We start from the raw sequence: 22,174 nt of genomic DNA, 5'->3' as shown, positions 1-22,174 counted from the left end.
CAAAACTCTGTCTCAAAAAACTAATAATAATAAAAATAAATAAATAATGAAACAGGCTACGAAGTTGTGCACAAATAGCATTACAACTATGTAAACCTTAGTAATAGATAAAAGAATAAAATACACTAAAACGTTAAGTCATTATCACTGAGGGAGGAGGTTATGAATAATTTTATTTTCTTTCCACATTTCTGTATTTCCTAAGTCTTTTGTGATAAGCACATTACTTTTGAAATTCTGTTTACTGTAAGCCACTTTATCAAGATATCATTTATATCCCATAAAATCTACCATCTAAACTGGATGATTCAATATCTGTGATTATCTGTAAATATCTGTATATTTACAGAGTTGAAGTACATATGTTACTTTTGTAACCTGAGGGGAAAAACTACCAAAATAAAAGGAATAGACCATAATGTTTATGTTCCAGAAGGAGTCTGGGGGAGTTTTGTGGTTACAATTCTTTGAGGTTCTTTCTATTTTTATTTTGTTTTTTATTTTTTTGAGAGAGGGTCTTGCTCTGTTGCCCACGCTACGTACAGTGGCACAATCACCACTCACTGAAGACTTAGCCTTCTGGACTCAAGTGATCCACCCACCTCCCTCTCCAACTGCAGTCCCCCTCCCCGCAGCTCTGCCTGGGACTATAGGCATGCAGCACCATGCCCAGCTACTTTGTTTATTTTTTGTAGAGACCAGGTATCCCTATGTTGCCCATGCTGGCCTAGAACTCCTGGCCTCAAGCCAGCCTCCCACCTTGGCCTCCCAAAGTGCTGAGATTACAGATGCGAGCCTCCATACCCAGTCACTCTTCGGGCTTCTTAAAATCACCCCTTGATTTTCTATTTTTCTTTTTTGTTTGCTTGTTTGAGATGGAGTCTCACTCTGTCACCCAGGCTGGAGTACAATGGTGTGATCTCAGCTCTCTGCAACCTCCGTCTCCTGGGTTCAAGTGATTCTCCTGCCTCAGCCTCTCAAGTAGCTGGGATTACAGGTACATGCCACGACGCCAGGCTAATTTTTTGTATTTTTAGCAGAGACGGGGTTTCACCGTGTTAACCAGGATGGTCTTGATCTCTGGACCTCATGATCTGCCTACTTCGGCCTCCCAAAGTGCAGGGATTATAGGTGTGAGCCACCACGCCCCGCCCACCCCTTGATTTTCTAAGAGTGAAAACCCCCTATCCCTTCTGCGGTTCGTTTGTTTCCTTGCCAGCTACTCCCTCCCATTTCATTTCCCTCTGGTCCTCATGTGTAAGGATAGGATGTTGAGGGCCTTCTAGGAATGAGTGAGGGTGGAGAGGGCACGCAGGGCGCACCTTGCACAGAGCACACAGCATGAGCCTCGCCAGCCCTCCTGTCCTAGGTGTCCAGACCCAGGGGAAGAGGGGAAACTCAGGCAGCTGTGAAATGCCTGGCATTTCCCAGGAGCTTGTTGTTGCCAAATCTGGGTGGGGGGGAGGTGGGAAGTATCTGGTGTCTGACGTCCTCACACCCCAGCTTCTCCTGCCTCATGGCTGCACGAAGGCATTAGCCCTCCACTCAGCAGAGGCCTCCACATAAGTCTCTGCAAAACTCTTCCTCGCGTTTAGAAGCTCTTTGTCAACACCTACATTCTAATTGTAATAGGGCTTCCTTGTAACAGTGCTTGGTTCTTTGGTAAATACACTGGGAGGCAGGGGGTGGGAGAGAGCCGTGTGGCAGGGGTGGTGTGTGGGAGAGAGCCGTGGGGGTTGGGAGAGAGCTGTGGGGGGTGGGAGAGAGCCGTGGGGTGGGTGAGAAAGGCCATGGGTGGTCCTCGTGGGAGGGCTTCTGCCAAAGACTCAACCCCATCTGTGCAGCCTAGGCAGGTCACCCCTCTCTGGCCAAGTTTCACACGTATGAGGCTGGCGTTTGACCTGCGGTTCACAACCCTTTCTCCAGAACCTTTACTGGCTACTACCCAACTAAAAGGGTGGTCTAAGAGATGGGGCCTGGTCCAGTCACAGGATGACAAATCATTACCTGACCGAAGTTCCAGGGTTTGTATTTGATACTTCTGGCAACCCCCACGTAATGGCAGCCTGTGTCATTGAGGATGTATTCTTTGCGCTCGTCCTCGTCAGGCATGAAAACCGTGTCCTCTGAAGCAAGACCACACATCCACAGAGGTTACAGTCTGCCCTGGGACAGGGGCAGGCTTGCCACGGGGGACTGTCTGTGCTGAGGGAGCTTTAAGGTCTTTGTGAGGAGCTTGGAACACCCAATGTTGGAGGAGGGAGGTGAGCAAGATGGAAAGTATCCAAAAGAACTTCCTGAGCCAGCTGTAGGGGGCTTCCCCTGGGAAAATCTGGAGCAATTTAAGCATGAGTTAAGAAAAGGATGAATCATAAACCACTGAAAAGTAAGAGAGTCCATGAGTCCATACAGATGGTAGAGAGAGAGAGGTAGATGGGGGTGAAGGGAGGGCTCTGCCTACAGCAAATGCCAGGGGCTAGCAGGTAAACATGGTAGAGAGCTGGCCTTGGAAAATCACTGTGCAACCATCACAGTGAAGAATGGTTGAAGCAAGAGCCATCAGTGGATGCTAAATCTAGGGGTGGAGAATTTTGATAAGGATCAGGATGTTTGGACGGTCTTAAATGTGTCCACATAGACTACTCATTACAAAGAAAAAGATAGTAATTATATAGCAGAAAAACTGGACAACACCTTGACCAAATGATCACATTTAACATTCCCAATGAGGGGCAGGCAGACATTGTGTGCCTCCAGATAAGATTTTCCAAGAAGGACATGTCATTTACATAATATCCAGCAAGGACTGCGTAACCTGAATCTAAAGATGATGAATCATCAGACCCAAATGACGAATGATCTGTTAAAAAGGGGGACTTCTAGTCCTCAAAAATATGTCAAAAAAGACAAAGAAAGACTAAGAAATTGTTCCAGATTAAAGGAGGTAAAGAAACTTAACTGTATGTAAAATGTGACTCTAGACTGGATCTTGTACTGGAGAGAAAACAATGTTACAAAGAACATGATAAAATCAAGTGACTGGCTGGGTGTGGTGCCTCATGCCTATAATCCCAGCACTTTGGGAGGCCAAGGTGGGTGGATCACCTGAGGTCAGGAGTTCAAGACCAGCCTGGCCAACATGGCAAAACCCTGGCTCTACTAAAAATACAAAAATTAGCTGGGTGTGGTGACGTGTGCCTGTAATCCCAGCTACTTGGGAGGCTGAGGCAGAAGAATTGCTTGAACCCAGTAGGCAGAGGCTGCAGCGAGCCAAGATCGTGCCATTGCACTCCAGCCTGGGTGACAAGAGCGAAATTCTGTCTCAAAAAAAAAAAAATTTTTTTTTTTAAAGTGACCAAACTGTTATATAGATAGTGGATGAAAGTGTTATGCTAATGCTTATTTTTTTTTGAAATAATTAATTTATTTATTTGAGACAGTCTTGCTCTGTCTCCCAGGCTGGAGTGTAATGGCGTGATCTCAGCTCACTATAACCTCCACCTCCTGGGTTCAAGTGATTCTCCTGCCTCAGCCTCCCAAGCAGCAGGGATTACAGGCATGCGCCACCATGCCCAGCTAATTTTTTGTGTTTTTAGTAGAAACAGGGTTTCACCATGTTAGCCAGGATGGTCTTGATCTCCTGACCCTGTGATCCGCCCACCTTGGCCTCCCAAAGTGCTGGGATTACAGGCGTGAGCCACCGCGCCCAGCCTTTTTTTTTTTTCTTCCTTTTATGAGAGAGAGTCTCGCTCTGTCACCCAGGCTGGAGTGCAGTGGCACAATCTCGGTTCACTGCAAGTTCTGCCTCCCGGGTTCACGCCATTCTCCTGCCTCAGCCTCCTGAGTAGCTGAGAATACAGGTTCCTGCCACCACGCCCGGCTAATTTTTTTTTTCTATTTTTAGTAGAGACGGGGTTTCACCGTGTTAGCCAGGATGGTCTCGATCTCCCGACCTCATGATCTGCCCACCTTAGCCTCCCAAAGTGCTGAGATTACAGGCATGAGCCACCACGCCTGGTTGCTAACACTTAATTTACTGAAGTTGATAACTGTACTGTGGTTATATGAGAGAACATCCCTGTTCTTAGGGAATGCACATTAAAGGGTTTAGGGGTTGTAAAGAACCAACTTATATGTAACTTACTCTCAAATGGTTCAAAAATAAAAAGCATGTGTGTGTGTGTAGAGGAGGGAGGGAGGGAAAATGATTAAGCAAATGGAGAAAAATGTTAACAACAGGTGCACCTGGATAAAGGGTATAGGTTGTTCATTACATCATTTTTGCCACTTTTCTGTGAGCTCAAAATCATTTCCAAATACAAAGGTTAAAAAAAGAGCTCCTTGGCTTCTAGCATGGGCGCCTGATGGCTTTTGATTTCAAAAAGGCCCCAGGAGGGAGGGCAGGTGTGGAAAGGGTTGACATAGAATGTGCCACATTTGAGGCTGCAAGAAGATGTCCAGCACCCTCTGGAGAGAAGCCAGTGCTGGCAATGGCAGAAGTAGTCTCGAGTGCCATTTACATAAAGGCTCCGCCGGGCGCGGTGGCTCAAGCCTGTAATCCCAGCACTTTGGGAGGCCGAGACGGGCGGATCACGAGGTCAGGAGATCGAGACCATCCCGGCTAACACGGTGAAACCCCGTCTCTACTAAAAAATACAAAAAACTAGCCGGGCGACGAGGCGGGCGCCTGTAGTCCCAACTACTCGGGAGGCTGAGACAGGAGAATGGCGTGAACCCGGGAGGCGGAGCTTGCAGTGAGCTGAGAGCCGGCCACTGCACTCCAGCCTTGGTGGCAGAGCAAGACTCCGTCTCAAAAAAAAAAAAAAAAAAAAAAAAAAAAAAAATAAAATAAAATAAAATAAAATAAAATAAAGGCTCCAGTGTAGCCACAGGAAAAAATGAGGTGGGTACATAAGGGAGTGGAGAGAAGAGAACAGAACTAAGGGAGTAGAAAGGAGGAACCAACCACAGTTCAGGTCCTGACCTGGAGTTGGCAAGAAAGAAGTCCTTGGTGGCCCCTCCCTAGCCCCACCAAGGCAGCCTCTGTACAGTGGTGAAGGCAGAAGCCAGCTGGGGCAGGGCAAGGCACTGGGGAGAAGTGGAAATGGGGAATAAGGACCTCCATTCTAAGGGGCCTGGTCACAAAGAAAACGCTCCAATGGTGTCCGCGATCTGTTCCTGGGTCACATCCCTTTAATTAGTTTGCAAGTACCTTGAGAGCAAACAAAAGCTCCTAGACTATGCATTGCACATAGCAGGTTTTGCCAGGGGCACCTGCCACGCCCCAGCAGACCTGAGATTCACAGTACCTTTACACCATGGGTTGAAGAGAAGGTATAGGATGTTTTCTTCAGACTTAAGGATGTGTTTTCCAGTTTTCACATGTAGTTGGTACTTGCCCAGGATGGCATTGGGGGTGCTGGTGACAGCCACTGTGACCTGAGCAAACCACAAGATAAGGTGGACATCACCCCCTCTGGCCAGATCCCAAATCCTACAAATGCTTCCCAGAAGAATCCATCAGTCCTAACAACTCATCCCATCTGGAACCAGCCCGGAGACAAAGAATGGTCAGGACCCTGGACAGCCAGGAGCGTCCCTGCAAGGGCAGGGTGCATGAAACAGAAAAGCAGCCTCATACAGCATGAAGTTTTGGCACGTCTTGCAAGAGCCCTAGACAGACTGGGCATTTTCACCTCCCTGAGATTCACTCCCTTCACCACTCCCTTCACCACAGCCTGGAGGTGATACCACCTCCAGGTTGTTGGGAAGATGCTGTGGATAAAACACACTTAAGGTGCTGACATGGTTGGCTCTGTGTCCCCACTTGAATCTCGTCTTGAATTGTAATCCCCATAATCCCCACATGTTGAGTGAGGGACCTGGTGGGAGGTGATTGAATCACGGGGGCAGTTTCCCCTCTGCTGTTCTCGTGATAGTCAGTGAGTTCTCGTAAGATCTGATGGTTTTATAAGGCAGTTTCCCCTGCTCTTTCTCGCTCTCTTTCACCTGCTACCACGTAAAATGTGCCTGCTTCCCCTTCTGCCATGATTGTAAGTTTTCTGAGGCCTCCCCAGCCATGTGGAACTGTGAGTCAATTAAACTTCTTTCCTTTATAAATTACCCAGTCTCAGGTATTCTTTAGAGTAGTAGAGTAGGACAAGAATGAACTAATACACGTGCCTAGCCCAGTGCCTGGAACTCCAGGGGAAAGGTTAAATGTCAACTGTCTTTTGCAGCAAAAAAAAAAAAAAAAAAAAACCCACACACATTTCTCTTGGAATACAGGCAGCCAGAGTCCCAGAGGGCCATTGGTCCAAGGGCGTCCAGGCTTCTATCCAGTCTTTTAGGATAAATAATAGCTGGAGAGATAATTAGTATACATCAATATTGCTGTAGCCACAATGGTACCAAGAATAATAATTCTCATCCTTGTCACAAAACACTTGCATTTGTGGTCCAAGATCCTCCCATGAGATGCTTATTATTATAACTCATAGGAGCAATAGGCTCTCAGTTCAAATCCCAGCTCTACTCTCCCCCATTTTTTGGGGAGACAGAGTCTTTCTCTGTCACCCAGGCTGGAGTGCAATTGGCTTCTAGCATGGGCACCTGATGGCTTTTGATTTCAGGAAGGCCCCAGGAGAAAGGGCAGGTGTGGAAAAGGGTTGACATAGAATGTGCCACATTTGAGGCTGCAAGAAGATGTCCAGCACCCTCTGGAGAGAAGCCGGTGCTGGTGATGGCAGAAGTAGCCTTGAGTGCCATTGCAGCATTGAACTCCTGGGGCCAAGTGATTCTCCCACCTAAGCCTCCCAACTAGCTGGAGCTACAGGTGCCTGCCACCACTCCTGGCTAATTTTTTTTTTTTTTTTTAAGTAGAGATGGGGTAGCCCTATGTTGCCCAGGCTGGCCAGCTCTACCTCTTACTGGCTGTATGACCTTGGCTAGTTACTTAACCTCTCCTGTGCCTCAGTTTTCTTGTTTAAAAATTTGGAATGATAACAGGCCCCCTTCTTTGTGGGAGCATTGTGAAAATTAAATGAGCTAATATATACAAATGTTTAATTGCCATTATTTTGCTGGTGGGGAAACTGAGGTTCACAGAGGTTGCCCAAGAGGTGGAGCTGGGATCAAACTCAGTGTGCTACAACTTCAGAATCCACGAGGCTAACTCCCCACACCCCTGTTGTGGCAAGGGGGAAGAAGTTGTGCCCTCACTGTTCATTACAATGGAACCCAGGAGAACCAGCCTTCCAGGGTGCAGGAAATGGCCTCCACCTTGATCTGGCTGGTGGTCCCACAGCTGTATTCATATGTAAAAATTCACTGTGCAAACCATTAAGATTTGTGTCCTTTATGTGTGTTATATGTCAATTTAAAAAACAAAACTTTAAAAATAACACTTTTTGAGTAAAGAAACGCAGCTCCTGCCTACACCCCATGCCCACCTTGGGAGAGATTTTCATGATACCCTGAAAAACACTCAAATGCAAAATTGAGGTTGAGAGTCTGGGATCTGGATGGGAGGGAGAAGAAGGAAGAGCCCGGGGCACTAGGGAGGATTCCAGCAGCAACTGGCCCATTCATCTCATTTCCACCAGCAGATTCTGCTTCTACAAAAACCCAATGTAATTGCCATTTTAAAATCATGGCATTAGCCTACCATTAAACTTCTAGGGATTTAGCCTAAGGAAATATCCATAAGCTAGTTCAAAGATCTGCCTGAGAGATGGTTCTTTACAACACTGGAAGACTGGAGACAACTGTGAACGCCCAGTGCTCCCCAAAAGGGTGGAAAACCAGCCACCGTAAGCCACACACTTGGGCAGGAGCCACTGTGGAAAACATCCATTAGGTCTTGTCAAATGAGTGAAGCATGAGATGGACTCCCACTGTGTATTTGACCATGACATAGAAAAAGCCTGGAAGGAAGGATGGGTAATTTAACTGGTGGAACCATAGGTTATTTTTGCGTACTTCTCTCCGCTCGTGTCCTCCAGTGAATATTGTTCCCTTTGAAATGAAAAGGGGAAGGGTGACATGTAGGAGGTTTGGCCACAGAGGTACTGTGTGCTTGGAGGAGGCTGAGTGGCGAAAGAGACGTTTGGAGCCATGGCCCCCCTATCATGCTCTGCTGTGGATGGCTTTAAACCACATTGCCAGCTGACAGGTGAGGAAGGGGATAGGGGCTGCTCACATTAGGAGGAATCCGCCAGAAGCCAGCCAGCCCGCCCGCCAGCCCGGTGGGTACTCACCTCTTTGCCAGACTCATTTTGAAGGGTTGCCTGCCAGTTGTAGTGGTCTGAGGGCGTCCTCGGGTCGAGCACCACCAGGGTGTGTTTGGCGATGCTAGGATTTGGCCCTGGAGACACCCAAAGGTAAAAAAACATTAGCCCAGCCATGGGTCACAATCTCCCCTAGTTCCCCAAGACAATCTCCCCTAGTTCGGGCGTACCTACTGCCCACTCACGGAGCCCCCACCCCTCCTTTCCAGACTCATTTGTCCCCTGGCTCCAGTCCCTCTAATTCTGCAGGGGCCTCCCTCTGCCGCACATGTCCAGTTTTAGTTTTCTGCTCAATTTAGATGAGCTTCCTGCCTCCTCTCCACGTCCTCCCTTTTTACCCATCAGATCCAGGTCTCCCTAGAGCTCCTGCCTCTGTCACGTGCTCACTCCAGTTACCATTTGTTTAACCCTGCCAGCTCATGCCACAGACCCACACGCTTGTCCACTCCGCGTAACGCAGGGGAACTGCTTAACCTTCACTCTTCTCGTCTGGAGGAGGCAGATACCACCCCTACCCTGCATACTATTGCAGGATCTTCTTTGAAAGGTCGATCAGGTTATGTCATGAGCTCCAGGGACTACTAGAATCAAATCCAACCTCTTTCCATAGCCCACAGGTGGCCCTCAGTGATGCTTCTCCCCAACTCCCCACTTTCCTCCCTGTCATGACTGGGTTTGTGGTCCCCAGAGAGTTAGCTCATGACAAAGAGCACATGACACAAGTGTTGCCTCCTTGGGGCCCTGGCACTTGCTGTGCTCATGGTTGGGAACACCCTGCTCTCCGCTCCTCACATGGTGGGACGTGGGTCTCAGCAGGCTCACTTCCCAGGGAAGCCCTTCCAACCCCGACAGTCATCCCCGCCCTGACCTGCTGCTTTCTGTCTTGCTGGAGGAGCCTCTTGTTTTTGGTTTCTTCATCATATTTGGCCCTGTCTGAAATTATCTTGCAGTTTTGTTTACTGCTCTCTCTGCTAGTATGGTCAAGTCTAGGAGGCAGGGACTGCTTTACCTCTGGGTTGCCTGGCACCAAGTAGGTACTCAACAAAAACCTGTTGAGTGAGTGAGTCGCACTACACCACACATGGAGAGTGCTCAGTGCAACACCTGGCATGTGGCAAGTGCTCAGGAAATTTTGGGTGAGGGAATGCACATGGACCCAGGGATACTATAAAGTCACAAAGTCAGCGACAGCACGGTCCCAGTCCACACGTTGAGCAGGTAGCTCATGGCACGGCACACAGTAGATGCTTATTTCATCTTGGATGAAGGGAATGGCGGCTATTCTGACTGATCTCCACCAGCATGTTGGAGGAGACCCTAAGCCTGTTGTTCACTCTGAGAAGGAGCAAAAGGAGTGCTCTCCCAGGAAGTGCTATTGTATGCCCTCTTGTAAAGTAGATCTACTTGATCTAATTTTTTTTTGAGACGGAGTTTCACTCTTGTCGCCAGGATGAAGTGCAATGACACTATCTCACCTCTCTGCAACCTCTGTCTCCCAGGTTCAAGCAATTCTCCTACCTCAGCCTCCTGAATAGCTGGGATTACAGGCACCTGCCACTATGCCCAACTAAGTTTTGTATTTTTAGCAGAGATGGGGTTTCATCATGTTGGCCAGGCTGGTCTCAAACTCCTGATCTCAGGTGATCTGCCCGCCTCGGCCTCCCAAAATACTGGGATTACAGGCATTAGCTGCCATGCCTGTCTTACTTGATCTATTTTTATAACTTAAAAACATTAGGTAAATGATGAGTTAGTGGGTGCAGCACACCATCATGGCACATGTATACATATGTAACAAACCTGCACATTGTGCACATGTACCCTAGAACCTAAAGTATAACAAAAACAAAAACAAAAACAAAAACAAACAAAAAAAAAAAACAAGTAAAGACTGAGCTACTGAGCTATTCAAAAAAAAAAAAAAAAAAACTTAAAAACAACATTAAAGAAGACCTCCCCTCCATTATCCCACCACCTGTCACAAAATCTAATACATTTTCTCTGTTCCCCTAATTGTACTTAGGCACATATATTTACTAACTATAACAAATGCATGAGCCATTTCCTGTTATCTTTGCAGCCAAAATGTGATATTTTAATCATTATTACTGGCTTACCTCCAGCTCACCCAGTTATGGCATCAGCACACCTCAGTCCTATGATTCATCTCTACAAAATGTTCCAGACCCCACTGCGGCAGATGCCCGCTGAGTCACCTCCTCTCTCTGCTCTGGCCCCCTCCCCTGCTTAGCCAAGGAATCAGAGACTCACCATGTGCCGGGTCCTGACTGAGCTTCCCATTCTATTCTCATCACACCTGCTATTATTCCCACTTTACAGATGGAGAAACTGGGGATCAGAGAGGGGAAGGCACTCCTGGCTCAGACTGACCAGACAGGGCCACTCCAGCATCCAGGGACCCTCGTGGTCCCTCCCCCAAGCCCCATGAGCAGGGCCCCGAGGCTTCACCTGTGCTGAATTCCAGTTTCAGTTCATGGTAGGATTGTAGGGGCTGGTTCAGCACTAGCCGCAGGTGAAACACCTGCCCTCGCCGGAACACAGGACTGCTCGTTTGGAACTCCCACGTGTGGTGAGAAACGGCGTTCTCCTGCTTCAAGAAGTCAACGAGGAGAACTTGCAGCTCTGTCAGGACACAGCATGTGGGGAAAGAGAGCACAGAGGATGTTTATTCCTTGATCACCTCTTTCTCGGTTCAAAATCTGACAGTGCATTGAGGTAGAGCTGGGCTTTAGAGTTGAGCATCCCTGCTCCACCTCTGGCTGGCTATGAATCTGTCTGAGACTCAGTTTCCTCACCTATAAGATGGGTGTGCATGTACCTACCTTGTGGGATTACATGGGGCTGAGCCGAGAGCAGTGGACTAAAGTGCTCAGTCATGTAACCCTGCAAAATAGGTAGGTGCACGCCCATCTTACAAGTGAGGAAACTGAGACTCAGGGTGAGTCTGTGAGTGGCTGTTAGGCAAGGGTCCCACCCCAACTCCCCCTCTCTGTAGACATGGCCTCAGGAACAAAGCTGGTGCCAGGGTGTTCTCCATTAATCAACGCAAAAGCTGAAGGGAAAGAGGGGAGCAGGCAAACTGAGGAGGGAACAGATGAGCCCTGGGCTTGCTCCCCTTCCTGTTCAGCCCAAACTCCCGTCAGCTTCCAGTCAGACACCATCCCGAGGTGAGAGCTCACATCCTGAAGAGAAGGGTGGGGTGCAAAGTGGCTGGCGTGAAGCCTTTTATCCAAATTGAGGGAGAAGCACCAAGGAGCTCCCATGATCTGAGGCCAAGACTCCTCGCATTATAAATGGGATTTGTAAGGCCGGGCGCAGTGGCTCACGTCTGTAATCCCAGCACTTTGGGAGGCTGAGGGGGCGCATCACCTGAGATCAGGAGCCAAGATCGAACCACTGCACTCCAGACTGGGTGACAGAGTGAGACTTCATCCCCCTGCCCCCTCCAAAAAAAAAAAAAAAAAAAAAAAACAGGGAATTTTCTTCTTCAATGCTCAAGTGAAAAGTACACTCAGTAAAAGAAATAATCTCCACATACACTCTTTTCTGTAACACATGTATTTCTTACCATGTGTCTGTTATAATGACATTTGTATTACCTCAGCTTGGGACCCAAACCCCTCCTCTTTATCTAAAATTCAAACTATTCCCAGGCTCATGAGTCATGAAGGGAAATGTGTTTTGGCTGCACCCTGAAACCACCTGGGGGTTGTAAAACTACTTATGTTCTCCCCCAGTGATTCTAATAAAATTGATCTGAGTGGGGCTGAGCCTCTGTGTTTTCAAAGCTTTCCAGGCAATTCCAGTGTGCAGAGGGCATGGTAAAACACAGACTGCCGGGCCCACCCTGAGTTTCTGATTCAGCACATCTGGGGTGTGGCTGAGAATCTGCCACTTCACTCCAGCAGCTTCCTTGATGACGCTAATGCTGCTGGCCCAGGGAGGCACATATTGAGAACCCCTAGATTAGGAAGCCCCACTGTGGCCTGTGAGGTAAAGTGAGGTGAGATGCAGGGACCTTCCCCTGCTCCCGAGGGCTCACCCACAGAGGAAACCCATCCTATGCAGAGATCATGGAGGCCAGCCATGGAAACGTGGACTTTTGTGACTACGAAATAGGTGGAGTGGTCACGCCCACATCAGAGGGCGACCTTGGGGATGTGGCCAGTGATGTGTTTGTAGACAGCACAGCTCATTCTTGCTGGAGTGGCTTTGGGATTGGGGCCTGGACAAGTGTTCTCCAGGAAGGCAAGCCCCCAGCAAGTGGCCTTCCCTCTGCACTGCTGCACTGTTCCCAGGGCGTGGGAACCTGCTCCCTCCAGCAGGGAGGCCCACCTGGCAGACAGACCTACCTTCCCAGGTGCCTCCCCTTCTTGGGCTGAAACCTTGGGGTGGGCCCATGGCTAGCTGGAGCATCTTAGCTCATTTGTGCTGCTGTGATGGAATACCTGAGACTGGGTCATTTAGAAAGAATAGAAATTTATTTATCATAGTTCTGGAGGCTAAGAAGTCCAAGATCAAGGCACCAGCATCTGGTGAGGGCCTCTTGCTGCATTGTAACATAGCAGAAGGCAGAGGGCGAGAGAGGACCAACTCCCTCCTTCAGGTCCCTTTATAGGGGCACCTCATCTTATTCACAGGGAAGGAGCCCTCATCACCTAATCACCTCTTAAAGGCCCCACCTCTTAGAACTACCACATTCGTAACCCCTGAATTTTTTTGGGAGACATATTCAAACCACAGCATGCTGTCAGGAGCTGCAGTCCTGAAAGGCTTCTTCATTTCCCTGGACAGCAGAGCTCCTGCTGTGGGACCCAGAGCCAACCGCAAAGCAATCACAGCTGGAAAAGGGCTTTAACAGTTCCGCCCATGTTCTGATTTATTCCTGCTCCCCCATGGACTGGGCAGGTGGGTGACCTGGGTTCCCAAGGGGTAAAGGTATAGGTTTTGGTACCAGGAAGCAGGAAAGAGCAGTTAAGAAATCCAAATCCTAAATGCAGTCATCTCTGTGGAAGCTTCTTAAGACCTTATCTCCCTAGAATGGTAAACACACACCCTCCCTCGGTGGCTAATGTGCACATTGAGTGCCTGGCACACAGTAGGCACTTAATAAAATGCAGGCCATCATTAATGTTAGGCAGATGGTCATATAGTGGCTTGATATCTCCACCTGGAGCCTGTGAATGTGACCTTATAGAAATAGGGGACTTTCAGATGTGATTAAGGATCTTGTGATTATATTATCCCGGATTATCCAGGTAGGCCCTAAATCCAATAACAAGTGTCCTTATAAGAGACATGGAGAGGCAAGGGGAGGGTCATGTGAAGATGGAGGCAGAGACTGGAGTTACACAGCTGCAAGCCACAGAACACCTGGAGCCACCAGAAACCAGGAAAGACAAGGAAAGATTCTCCACTGGAGGCTTCTGCAGGAGCAGGACCCTGCTGACATTTTGATTTTGGATGTCTATCTTCCAGAACTAGAGAATAATAAATTGCTGTTGTTTTAAGCAACCCCATTTGTGGTCATTTGTTATGAATGCCCTAAGAAACCAACATACAGCACATAATAGATGTGCAGTACTGGAGCCTCCTCCCTCACCCTCTCCTGGGCACTGCTCTGTGACCTGACCACTGCTTAAAGGTAGATCTGGGAGGCTGGAGGCATCCTGGAACTACTGGGGCTGTCTTAAAAAAAATGCCTTTGGAGTCACATACCTGTAATCCCGGTTACTTGGGAGACTGAGGTGGGAGAATCACTTGAGCCCAGGAGTTCAAGGCTGCAGTGAGCTATGACTGCAGCTGTGAATAGCCACAACACTCCAGCCTGGGCAATAAAGTGAGACCCCAACTCTAAAAAAAAGAAAAAAAAAAAAAAGCCTTTGTATTTTTATTTTGTAGTTACTGCACTTGGATGGATGGTGAAAACTGATATAGCAGTTTAATGCTTTCAGTGTCATAAATGCAAGATGACCAGAGAAACCTGCAAAGAAAAAGTGTCAGTGGAATACAAGGTCCCTGTTTTTTGCCACCAGTGTGCGGGTTGAAATTTAAATTCTTTGAGTATTAAAAAACAAAAGTCTCTGCAATGGATAATTTTTGCTATAACTTTTGCCATGAAGCCTCTGGAAAAAAGGAGACAACATAAAAGACAGGCAATCTCCAGATGGAGATATACTTTTGGAGTTTTAAAAAGCAAAGTTGCTTTTAAACTAAAATTAGCATTAGTTGCTAATGAGCTCTTGTGAAATTGTCAGCCTTAGAAGCTTATGATTTTCCAGCCTGTATGTATATTTTTGAGTGGGTCAAGTGGGACTCTTAAAATGACAAGAAAAAACGCACTTAAGAGGACCTTGGTGACTTTAGAAGAAGAGGAAGAGATACCTGAGCTATCACGCTCAGTTCCTCACCATGTGATGCCCGGCACCACCTTGGGACTCCACAGGAAGTCCAAGATAGCAAGAAGGCCCTCACCAGATGCAGTTCCTCGACCTTGGAGTCTCCGCCTCTGTAACTGGAAGAAATGAATTTCTTTTCTTTATAAATTACCTGAGTTTCAGGTATTCTTTTATAAGCAACAGAAAATAAACTAATACAATTTCCTTCTCCTTCCTCCTGGTAAGGCAGTTTGATTATTAAATGCAGCTTTCCCCAGAAAGGAACTGACCTTTTCTAGGCTGCTCAATGAATGAATGATCAGGACAAAAAATAGAGATTATTTAAGCTTACTTTGAATTTTCTTTTTTTTTTTTTTTGAGACAGGGCCTTGCTCTGTCACCCAGGCTGGAGTGCAGTAGTGTGAACATGGCTCACTGCAGCCACGACCTCCTGAGCTCAAGGGATCCTCCCACTTCAGCCTCCAGAGTAGCTGGGACTACAGGTGTGCACCACCACACCTGGCTTTTTTATTTTTTGTGGTGATAAAGTCTTATTGTGTTGCCCAGGCTGGTCTCAAACTCCTGAATTCAAGTGATCCTCCTGCCTCAGCCTCCAAAAATGTTGGAATTACAGACATGAGCCACCACACCCGACCTACCATTTTGAAAATTTTCGAAAATTCAGGATTTTGTCCTGACCAGCTCCAGAATATGATGTGTTATTCTGGTTACATTGTATTTAAATATTTTTCTGTAAAAAATGCTTTTGTCCCTCTTGCAAACAACCATTCCAGATGAAAGGTCTGGGTAAGAATAAGAGATTACTAAAAACAAAAAAATAAATAAAGTTATGATTGTTGAATGAGACACACAGAGAAAAAACATGTCACAACTAATTGCTAAAGGAATTAAACACATCCTGTGTGACTCCACTGGAGAGGACTCTTGGAAGCACCTGCCTAGTTCCCCCAGAACCTCACCCCAGCAGCCTTTTCCCTTTGCTGATTTTTCTTTGTACCTTTTGCCACAATAAATCACATCCCCCACCACCCCCACCCCGGTGTCCACATTGCTGCCTGAGGCTACTGCCACCTGCCAGCAGGTACTCTTGGAGAGTCTCCCAGACTGCTTGTGGGAGCACAGCCCCTGCAGAATGCATACCAGTGATGAAAAATTTCAAACATCACCTCTTTCTGTAGAGGTCTGGGATTCCCCCAAACTGAGAAAGTAAAATAAACAGTTGTCCTTGGCTCATAGGCACAAACTGGCTCCTAGTCACAGTTGTCACTGGTTTAGGGGATAAATGCCAATCTTTGGAGTGATCCATTCTCCATCAAAGTTTTATGGAATTTCCACAAAGTCACACTCAAGATGAGCTTACAGCCCCAAATTTTAAAACAGAAAATACACTATTTCAGCAGAAACCACACAAGTATTCGTCCAAGAAATCAGATAATATACAGACTATAAAATAATGTATATAGACTATGGACCAGGCACAGTGGCTCATGCCTATGATCCCAGCACTTTGGGAAGCTGAGGCAGGAGGATCCCTTGAGCCCAGGAGTTCAAGATCAGCCTGGGCAACATAGAGAAACCCTGTCTTTAACAAAAAAATTTTAATTAACCAAGAATTGTGATGTGCACATGCAGTCTCAGCTACTTGGGAAGCTGAGGCAAGAGTATCACTTGGGCCTGAGAAGTCAAGGCTGCAGTAAGCCATGTTCACAACACTACACTACAGCCTGGGTGACAGAGTGAGACTTTATTTCAAAAAATAATAAATAAGGCCGGGCGCGGTGGCTCAAGCCTGTAATCCCAGCACTTTGGGAGGCCGAGACGGGCGGATCATGAGGTCAGGAGATCGAGACCATCCTGGCTAATACGGTGAAACCCCGTCTCTACTAAAAAATACAAAAAACTAGCCGGGCGACGAGGCGGGCGCCTGTAGTCCCAGCTACTCGGGAGGCTGAGACAGGAGAATGGCGTGAACCCGGGAGGCGGAGCTTGCAGTGAGCTGAGAGCCGGCCACTGCACTCCAGCCTGGGCGGCAGAGCAAGACTCCGTCTAAAAAAAAAAAAAAAAAAAAAAAAAAAAAAAAATAATAATAATAATAAATAAAATATTTAAAAAACATAGGGCCAGGCACAGTGGCTCATGCCTGTAATCCCAGCACTTTGGGAGGCCGAGGTGGGCAGATCACCTGAGGTCAGGAATTTGAGGCCAGCCTGACCAACACGGTGAAATCCTGTCTCTACTACAAATACAAAATAAAAATTAGCCGGGCGTGGTGGCGGGCGCCTGTAGTCCCAGCTACTTGGGAGGCTGAGGCGGGAGAATGGCGTGAACCTAGGAGGCAGAGCTTGCAGTGAGCCGAGATTGCACCACTGCACTCCACCCTGGGCAGCAGAGCGAAACTCCGTATCAAAAAAAAAAAAAAAATTAGCCAGACTTGGTGGTGCACACCTGTAATCCCAGCTACTCGAGAGGCTGAGGCAGGAGAATTGCTTGAACCCAGGAGGCAGAGGTTGCAGTGAGCTAAGATCACACCATTGCACTCCAGCCTGGGCAACAAGAGTGAAACTCCATCTCAAAAAAAATTATATATATATATGGAAAGAGAGAGAGAGAGAAAGAGACCATAAAATAGCCAAGTCAAAAATGGCTAGGGACATAAGAGAAGAAGTCAAAATGATGAGAAAGGAATAAGCCACTATTAAGAATGACCAGATAAATTTTTTAAAACATAACTTCTAAAAATGAAAATATGGTTCTCGAAATGAAAAAAACTCACAGGTTAAATAGCAAATAGACATAACTGAAAGAGAATCAGTGAACTAGAAAATAGACTGGAAACAAATCCCTATAATACAACCTAGAGAAATATTAATCGAAGTAAATATGAAAAGCAGTTTAGAGATGTGGAGTCTTGGATGGAAAGGTCTAAACTATATACTATAGTTGTTCTGAAAGGAGAGAATCAAGAATGGGGAGCAGCAGCGAAGCGGTGATGATTGAGAACTTTCCAAAACGGATGAGAGACATGAATCCTCTTATTTAGGAATCATAAAGAATCACAAATAGGATAAAGAGGAGGCCAGGCACAGTGACTCACGCCTGTAATCCCAGCATTTTGGGAGGCCAAGGCAGATGGATCACTTGAGGCCAGTTCATGACCAGCCTAGCCAACATAGTGAAACCCCATCTCTATTAAAAATAAAAAATTAACTGAGTAATGTGGCGCATGCCTGTAATCCTAGCTACTCAGGAAGCTGAGGTAGGAGAATAGCGTGAACCTGGGAACCGGAGGCTGCGGTGAGCCAAGATTGTGTCACTGGGCTCCAGCCTGGGCAACAGAGTGAGACCTTGTCTCAAAAATAATAATGATAATAATAATAATAATAAAATAAAAATAAATAAAAAGTAATAAATGCCCATTACAAAAATTGTTTCTCTCCTATCCCAGACTCCCAGTTCTTTTCTTCAGAGAAAATCACTATAAAGTATCTAAGTATCTTTCCAGTTTTCTCTGCCATAAACCAATACTTTAGTTACAGAAACAGGAGCTTTCTCAATATACTATTCTGCACATTTCTTCTGTCTCTCTCTGTGTTTCTCCCCCCACTTCTCTCTCTCACACATATCTTGAAATTCATCTCCTAACCACCCAATTAGATCTTGTTACTATTTTAATTTTTTTTTTTTTTGAGACAGAATCTTATTCTGTTTCCCAGGCTGAAGTGCAATGGTGTGATCACAGCTCACTGCAGCCTCCACCTCCCGGGCTGAAGCAATCCTCTCACCTCAGCCTCCTGAGTAGCTGGCACTACAGGCATGCATCACCATGCCCAGCTAAGTTTTTCATTTTTTTGTGAAGATGGGGTCTCCCTGTGTTGCCCAAGCTGGTCTCAACCTTGTTTTTTTTTTTTTTTTTTTTTTTTTTAGCAGCTATTATCCCTCTGGATGAACATGTAGATCATTTAAAATCTTATATGCTACAATGTACTTCCTTGTACATGTATCTTTGCACTCATGTGTGACAATATTTGTAAGAGAAATCTTCCAAAGCAGAATTGCTGTGTCACAGGATATGGGCATCTTTAATTTCAGTAAATGTTGCCAGAGAGCCTTCTAGTGACTGCACCAGTGACACTCCTACAAAAAGATGGGACGATGCCTTTTTAAAGCTATTTTCTATTAAACTTTTAATCTTGGCTAATCCGATAAATGAAAAAATGAAATCTCATTGCTGTTTTGCTTTTATACAACTTTTTCTTTCTTTCTTTCTCTTTTTTTTTTTTAAGAGACAGAGTCTTGGCCTGTCACCCAGGCTGAAGTGCAGTGGTGCAATCATGGCTCACTGTAGCCTTGAACCTGAGTAGCTGGAACTACCCATGTGCACCACATGCCTGGCTAATTTTTATTTTTATTAATTTATTTATTTTTGAGACAAAGTCTCCCTCTATTGCCCAGACTGGAGTGCAGTCTCGGCTCACTGCAGCCTCTGCCTCCCAGGTTCAAGCGATTCTCATGCCTCAGTCTCCCAAGTAGCTGGGATTACCAGTGTGTGCCACCACGCCTGGCTTATTTTTGTATTTTTTAGTAGAGACGGGGTTTCACCGTGATGGCCAGGCTTGTCCCTTACTTCTGATCTCAAGTGATCTGCCCGGCTTGGCCTCCCAAAGTGTTGGGATTACAGGCATGAGCCACCGTGCCCGGCTACGGCTAATTTTTAAATTGTTTTGTGGAGACAGGGTCTCATTATGTTTCCCAGGCTGGTCTTGAACTTCTGCACTCAAGCAATCCTCCCATCTCAGCCTCCCAAATTGGGGATTATAGGAATGAACCACTGCACCTGGCCTGCTGTTTCAGTTTTGTTTCATGACCACCCTCGTTACAAGTGAGGTTGAGCATGTTTTCATATATTACAATTTATATTTCCTTTTCTTTGAACTACCTAATATTGCTCTTTGTCCACGTATATTTTGGGATGTTGGTCATTTTCTTATAGAGCTGAGAGCTCTTTTTATACTACAGAATAGCATTTGCTTCTCATATGTGTTGAAAGTACCCTTCACAGTTCCATTACCTTCTGACTCTGGAGGTTTTGTCTCACATGTATTTTTAATTTTTCTGCAGTCAGTTTGACCTTTCTTTTCCTTTATGTTTCTAGGTGTTCTATTTTCCTTTGTAACACCTTCTCCAGTCCGAGATTATTTTTCATATTGCCTTCATTTTCTTCTAATGCCTTTACAGTTTCATCTTTGACCTTTCTGGGATTTGTTGCAGTATAAGCCATGAGATAGAGATCTGGCTTTGTTTTTCTCTAAATACTAACCAGTTGTCCTAATACCACAAATTGTACAATTTATCATTTCCTCCACTTATATGAAATCCTATCTTTATCCCACACATACCACCATTTTCCAGGTCCCTATTTGGATGTCCTGACCTCCCGGAGTGGTTGGAAGAAAAAATGAAATAATATTCATGAAAACACTGTGAAATCATCACAACTCGCTAATGTTGTAAGGTAGCATGTGATGGTTACTTGCACAAGCCCATCAGAAAGGACACCTCAGGAAGCGTCAGCTTCCCCCACCAACACCCCAACACTGGTGGCCATGAGATGAGTCTTTGGTGATTCAGATCTTGAGAGTAAAGTCAAATTGTGCCCAGCAGGGAGGCAGAGTCATGCAGCATGAAATGAACACACACCGGGTTTGCGTCCCAGCTCTGCCACCCATGGCTGGGACCTCAGGCAAGTCGTCAAACCTCCCCAGTGAGCAGGTCGCCTCTCTTGAGAATGACAGCATGGGTCAGGCGATACTACTACCTTTCCTTCAGGTGGTCCTCAGTAATTTACATAGTACTTTCCCAGGATTGATGTGACTTGTCCAAAGCCACAGGGCTATTTAGTGCATGAATCATCTCTCCTATCAGGAGGTGCTTCCCATCACACCACACCACCCTTTCTCAGTCCCAAGGACTCTTTACCCTTCAAGGCTGAGTCTAGCTGAGGCGTCAGCCGTCTAAGGAGGAACTCAAAACTCTGCGGCCTTGGGACTAAAAAGAAGAGTCTGATTTCTTTAGAAATGTCAACCTACAAAAAAGGAGAAGCTGGAAACTAGGAGGGTCTGGCTTAGTCCCTTTGCAGAGTTTCAAAGCAGCCATTCCTTGGCTATCAAGCAGCTTTTCAAGCAACAGAGGAGGCTGCTGAGCAGACCCTGCTGGGAGGTCACGGAGGGCTTGGGGACTGGGGAGTCCGCAGAGGGGTTCAAACCCAGCCGTGTTGTTCCCTAGCAGCACCCAGACTCCCTGAAGTAAAAGTGAGGGCTCTGGTGCCTGCTCTTGGTGGTGGTAGGCGGCTGCATCCTCATGGCACACAGAGCTTGGCACATGACCCCCCTCTGCTATTCCCCACTCTGAGAAGCAGTGACACTGCTGAGAGGAGCAGACAGACCCTCTGCAGTAGGGAAATCCATCAGGTGACCTTGAGAAAGGACAGGACGCATTGAGAGACACTCTACAAAATAACTGGTCTGTACTCCTCAAAAGTGTTGAAGTCACAAAATTCCAAGAATGACAGATGAACTGTTCCAGACAAAGGAGACTGAAGAGGCACTACAACAGAATGCAAAGCCTGACTTAGGATTTTCTTCTGCTATAAATGACATTATTGGGACAATTGGTGAAATCTGCATAAAATCTGTGGGTTGGATAACAGTATTGAAATGGTGTTCGTGTCCTGGTCTTCATAATTGTGTTGGTTACATAAGAGAATGTCCTTGTTTTTAGGAAATACACACCAAAGTATTTAATAATGTAATATCTGCAACTTACTGTCAAGAGTTCAAAAAATATATATTTGTCTATCTATCTGTCTGTCTATATCATCTATCTGTCCATTGATCGAGAAGGATAAAGCAAATGCGGTAATCATTTAGGAAATCTGGATAAAGAATGTATGGATATTCTTTTTATTTTTGCAATCTTTTTGTAAATCTGAAATTATGCCTAAATGAAAAGTTTGTTTTTTTGTTTTGTTTTTTTAAAAAGGGATGAGACAGAGAGCAAGCAGCACAAGGGCCACAAGTTAGGGTGAGAGGGCAATGGCCCCAAGCACCCGGCAGAGGCAAGAGAGCGGTTTAGGGCCAGCTGGCTGCAGGGGCATGTGGGGCTCCATGGAGATTTCACCCACTCACCTTTTGACGCGTCCATCATCCCTTCAGATTCTCTCCTGCAATGCCAGGGAGGACTATCTCTGATGCCTGGTGCTTCCACACAGTTGGTCCTCAGGGGAGGAAACAGCCCTTTTTATGTGATCCTGGGCTAGATGTGACTCTGCTGTGGCTGCCAAGGGGCGGGGTTTGGGAAGGGGATGTTGATTAGAAATAATAAAATCCCGGAACCTTCCATATCAGACCTAGGAAATCAGGAGCCAAGATGAGCTGATGTAAAAGGGACAGACAATGGAGAATGGCACCT

General features: G+C 46.4%; 1 protein-coding gene across 1 annotated transcript in view; it reads right to left on the bottom strand.

Moving 5' to 3' along the window:
* TGM4 (transglutaminase 4) overlaps positions 1-21,973 on the bottom strand; it is a 40,204-nt gene extending 18,231 nt beyond the window's left edge. Inside the window, exons 1-5 of the mRNA XM_010374381.2 lie at positions 21,892-21,973; positions 10,758-10,931; positions 8,259-8,365; positions 5,310-5,439; positions 2,008-2,126 (exon numbers count right to left, since the gene is read on the bottom strand). Of these exons, the coding sequence (XP_010372683.1) occupies positions 2,008-2,126; positions 5,310-5,439; positions 8,259-8,365; positions 10,758-10,931; positions 21,892-21,910 (549 nt within the window). The 5' untranslated portion in view covers positions 21,911-21,973. The remainder of the gene's footprint in view (positions 1-2,007; positions 2,127-5,309; positions 5,440-8,258; positions 8,366-10,757; positions 10,932-21,891) is intronic.
* Between the last annotated feature and the right edge of the window lie 201 nt (positions 21,974-22,174).

This window comes from Rhinopithecus roxellana, chromosome 1 (genome assembly GCF_007565055.1).
Source record: "Rhinopithecus roxellana isolate Shanxi Qingling chromosome 1, ASM756505v1, whole genome shotgun sequence".
NCBI classification, from domain to species: domain Eukaryota; kingdom Metazoa; phylum Chordata; class Mammalia; order Primates; family Cercopithecidae; genus Rhinopithecus; species Rhinopithecus roxellana.
Note: the sequence above shows the minus strand (reverse complement) of the source record. Positions and strands in the feature narration are given on the sequence as shown.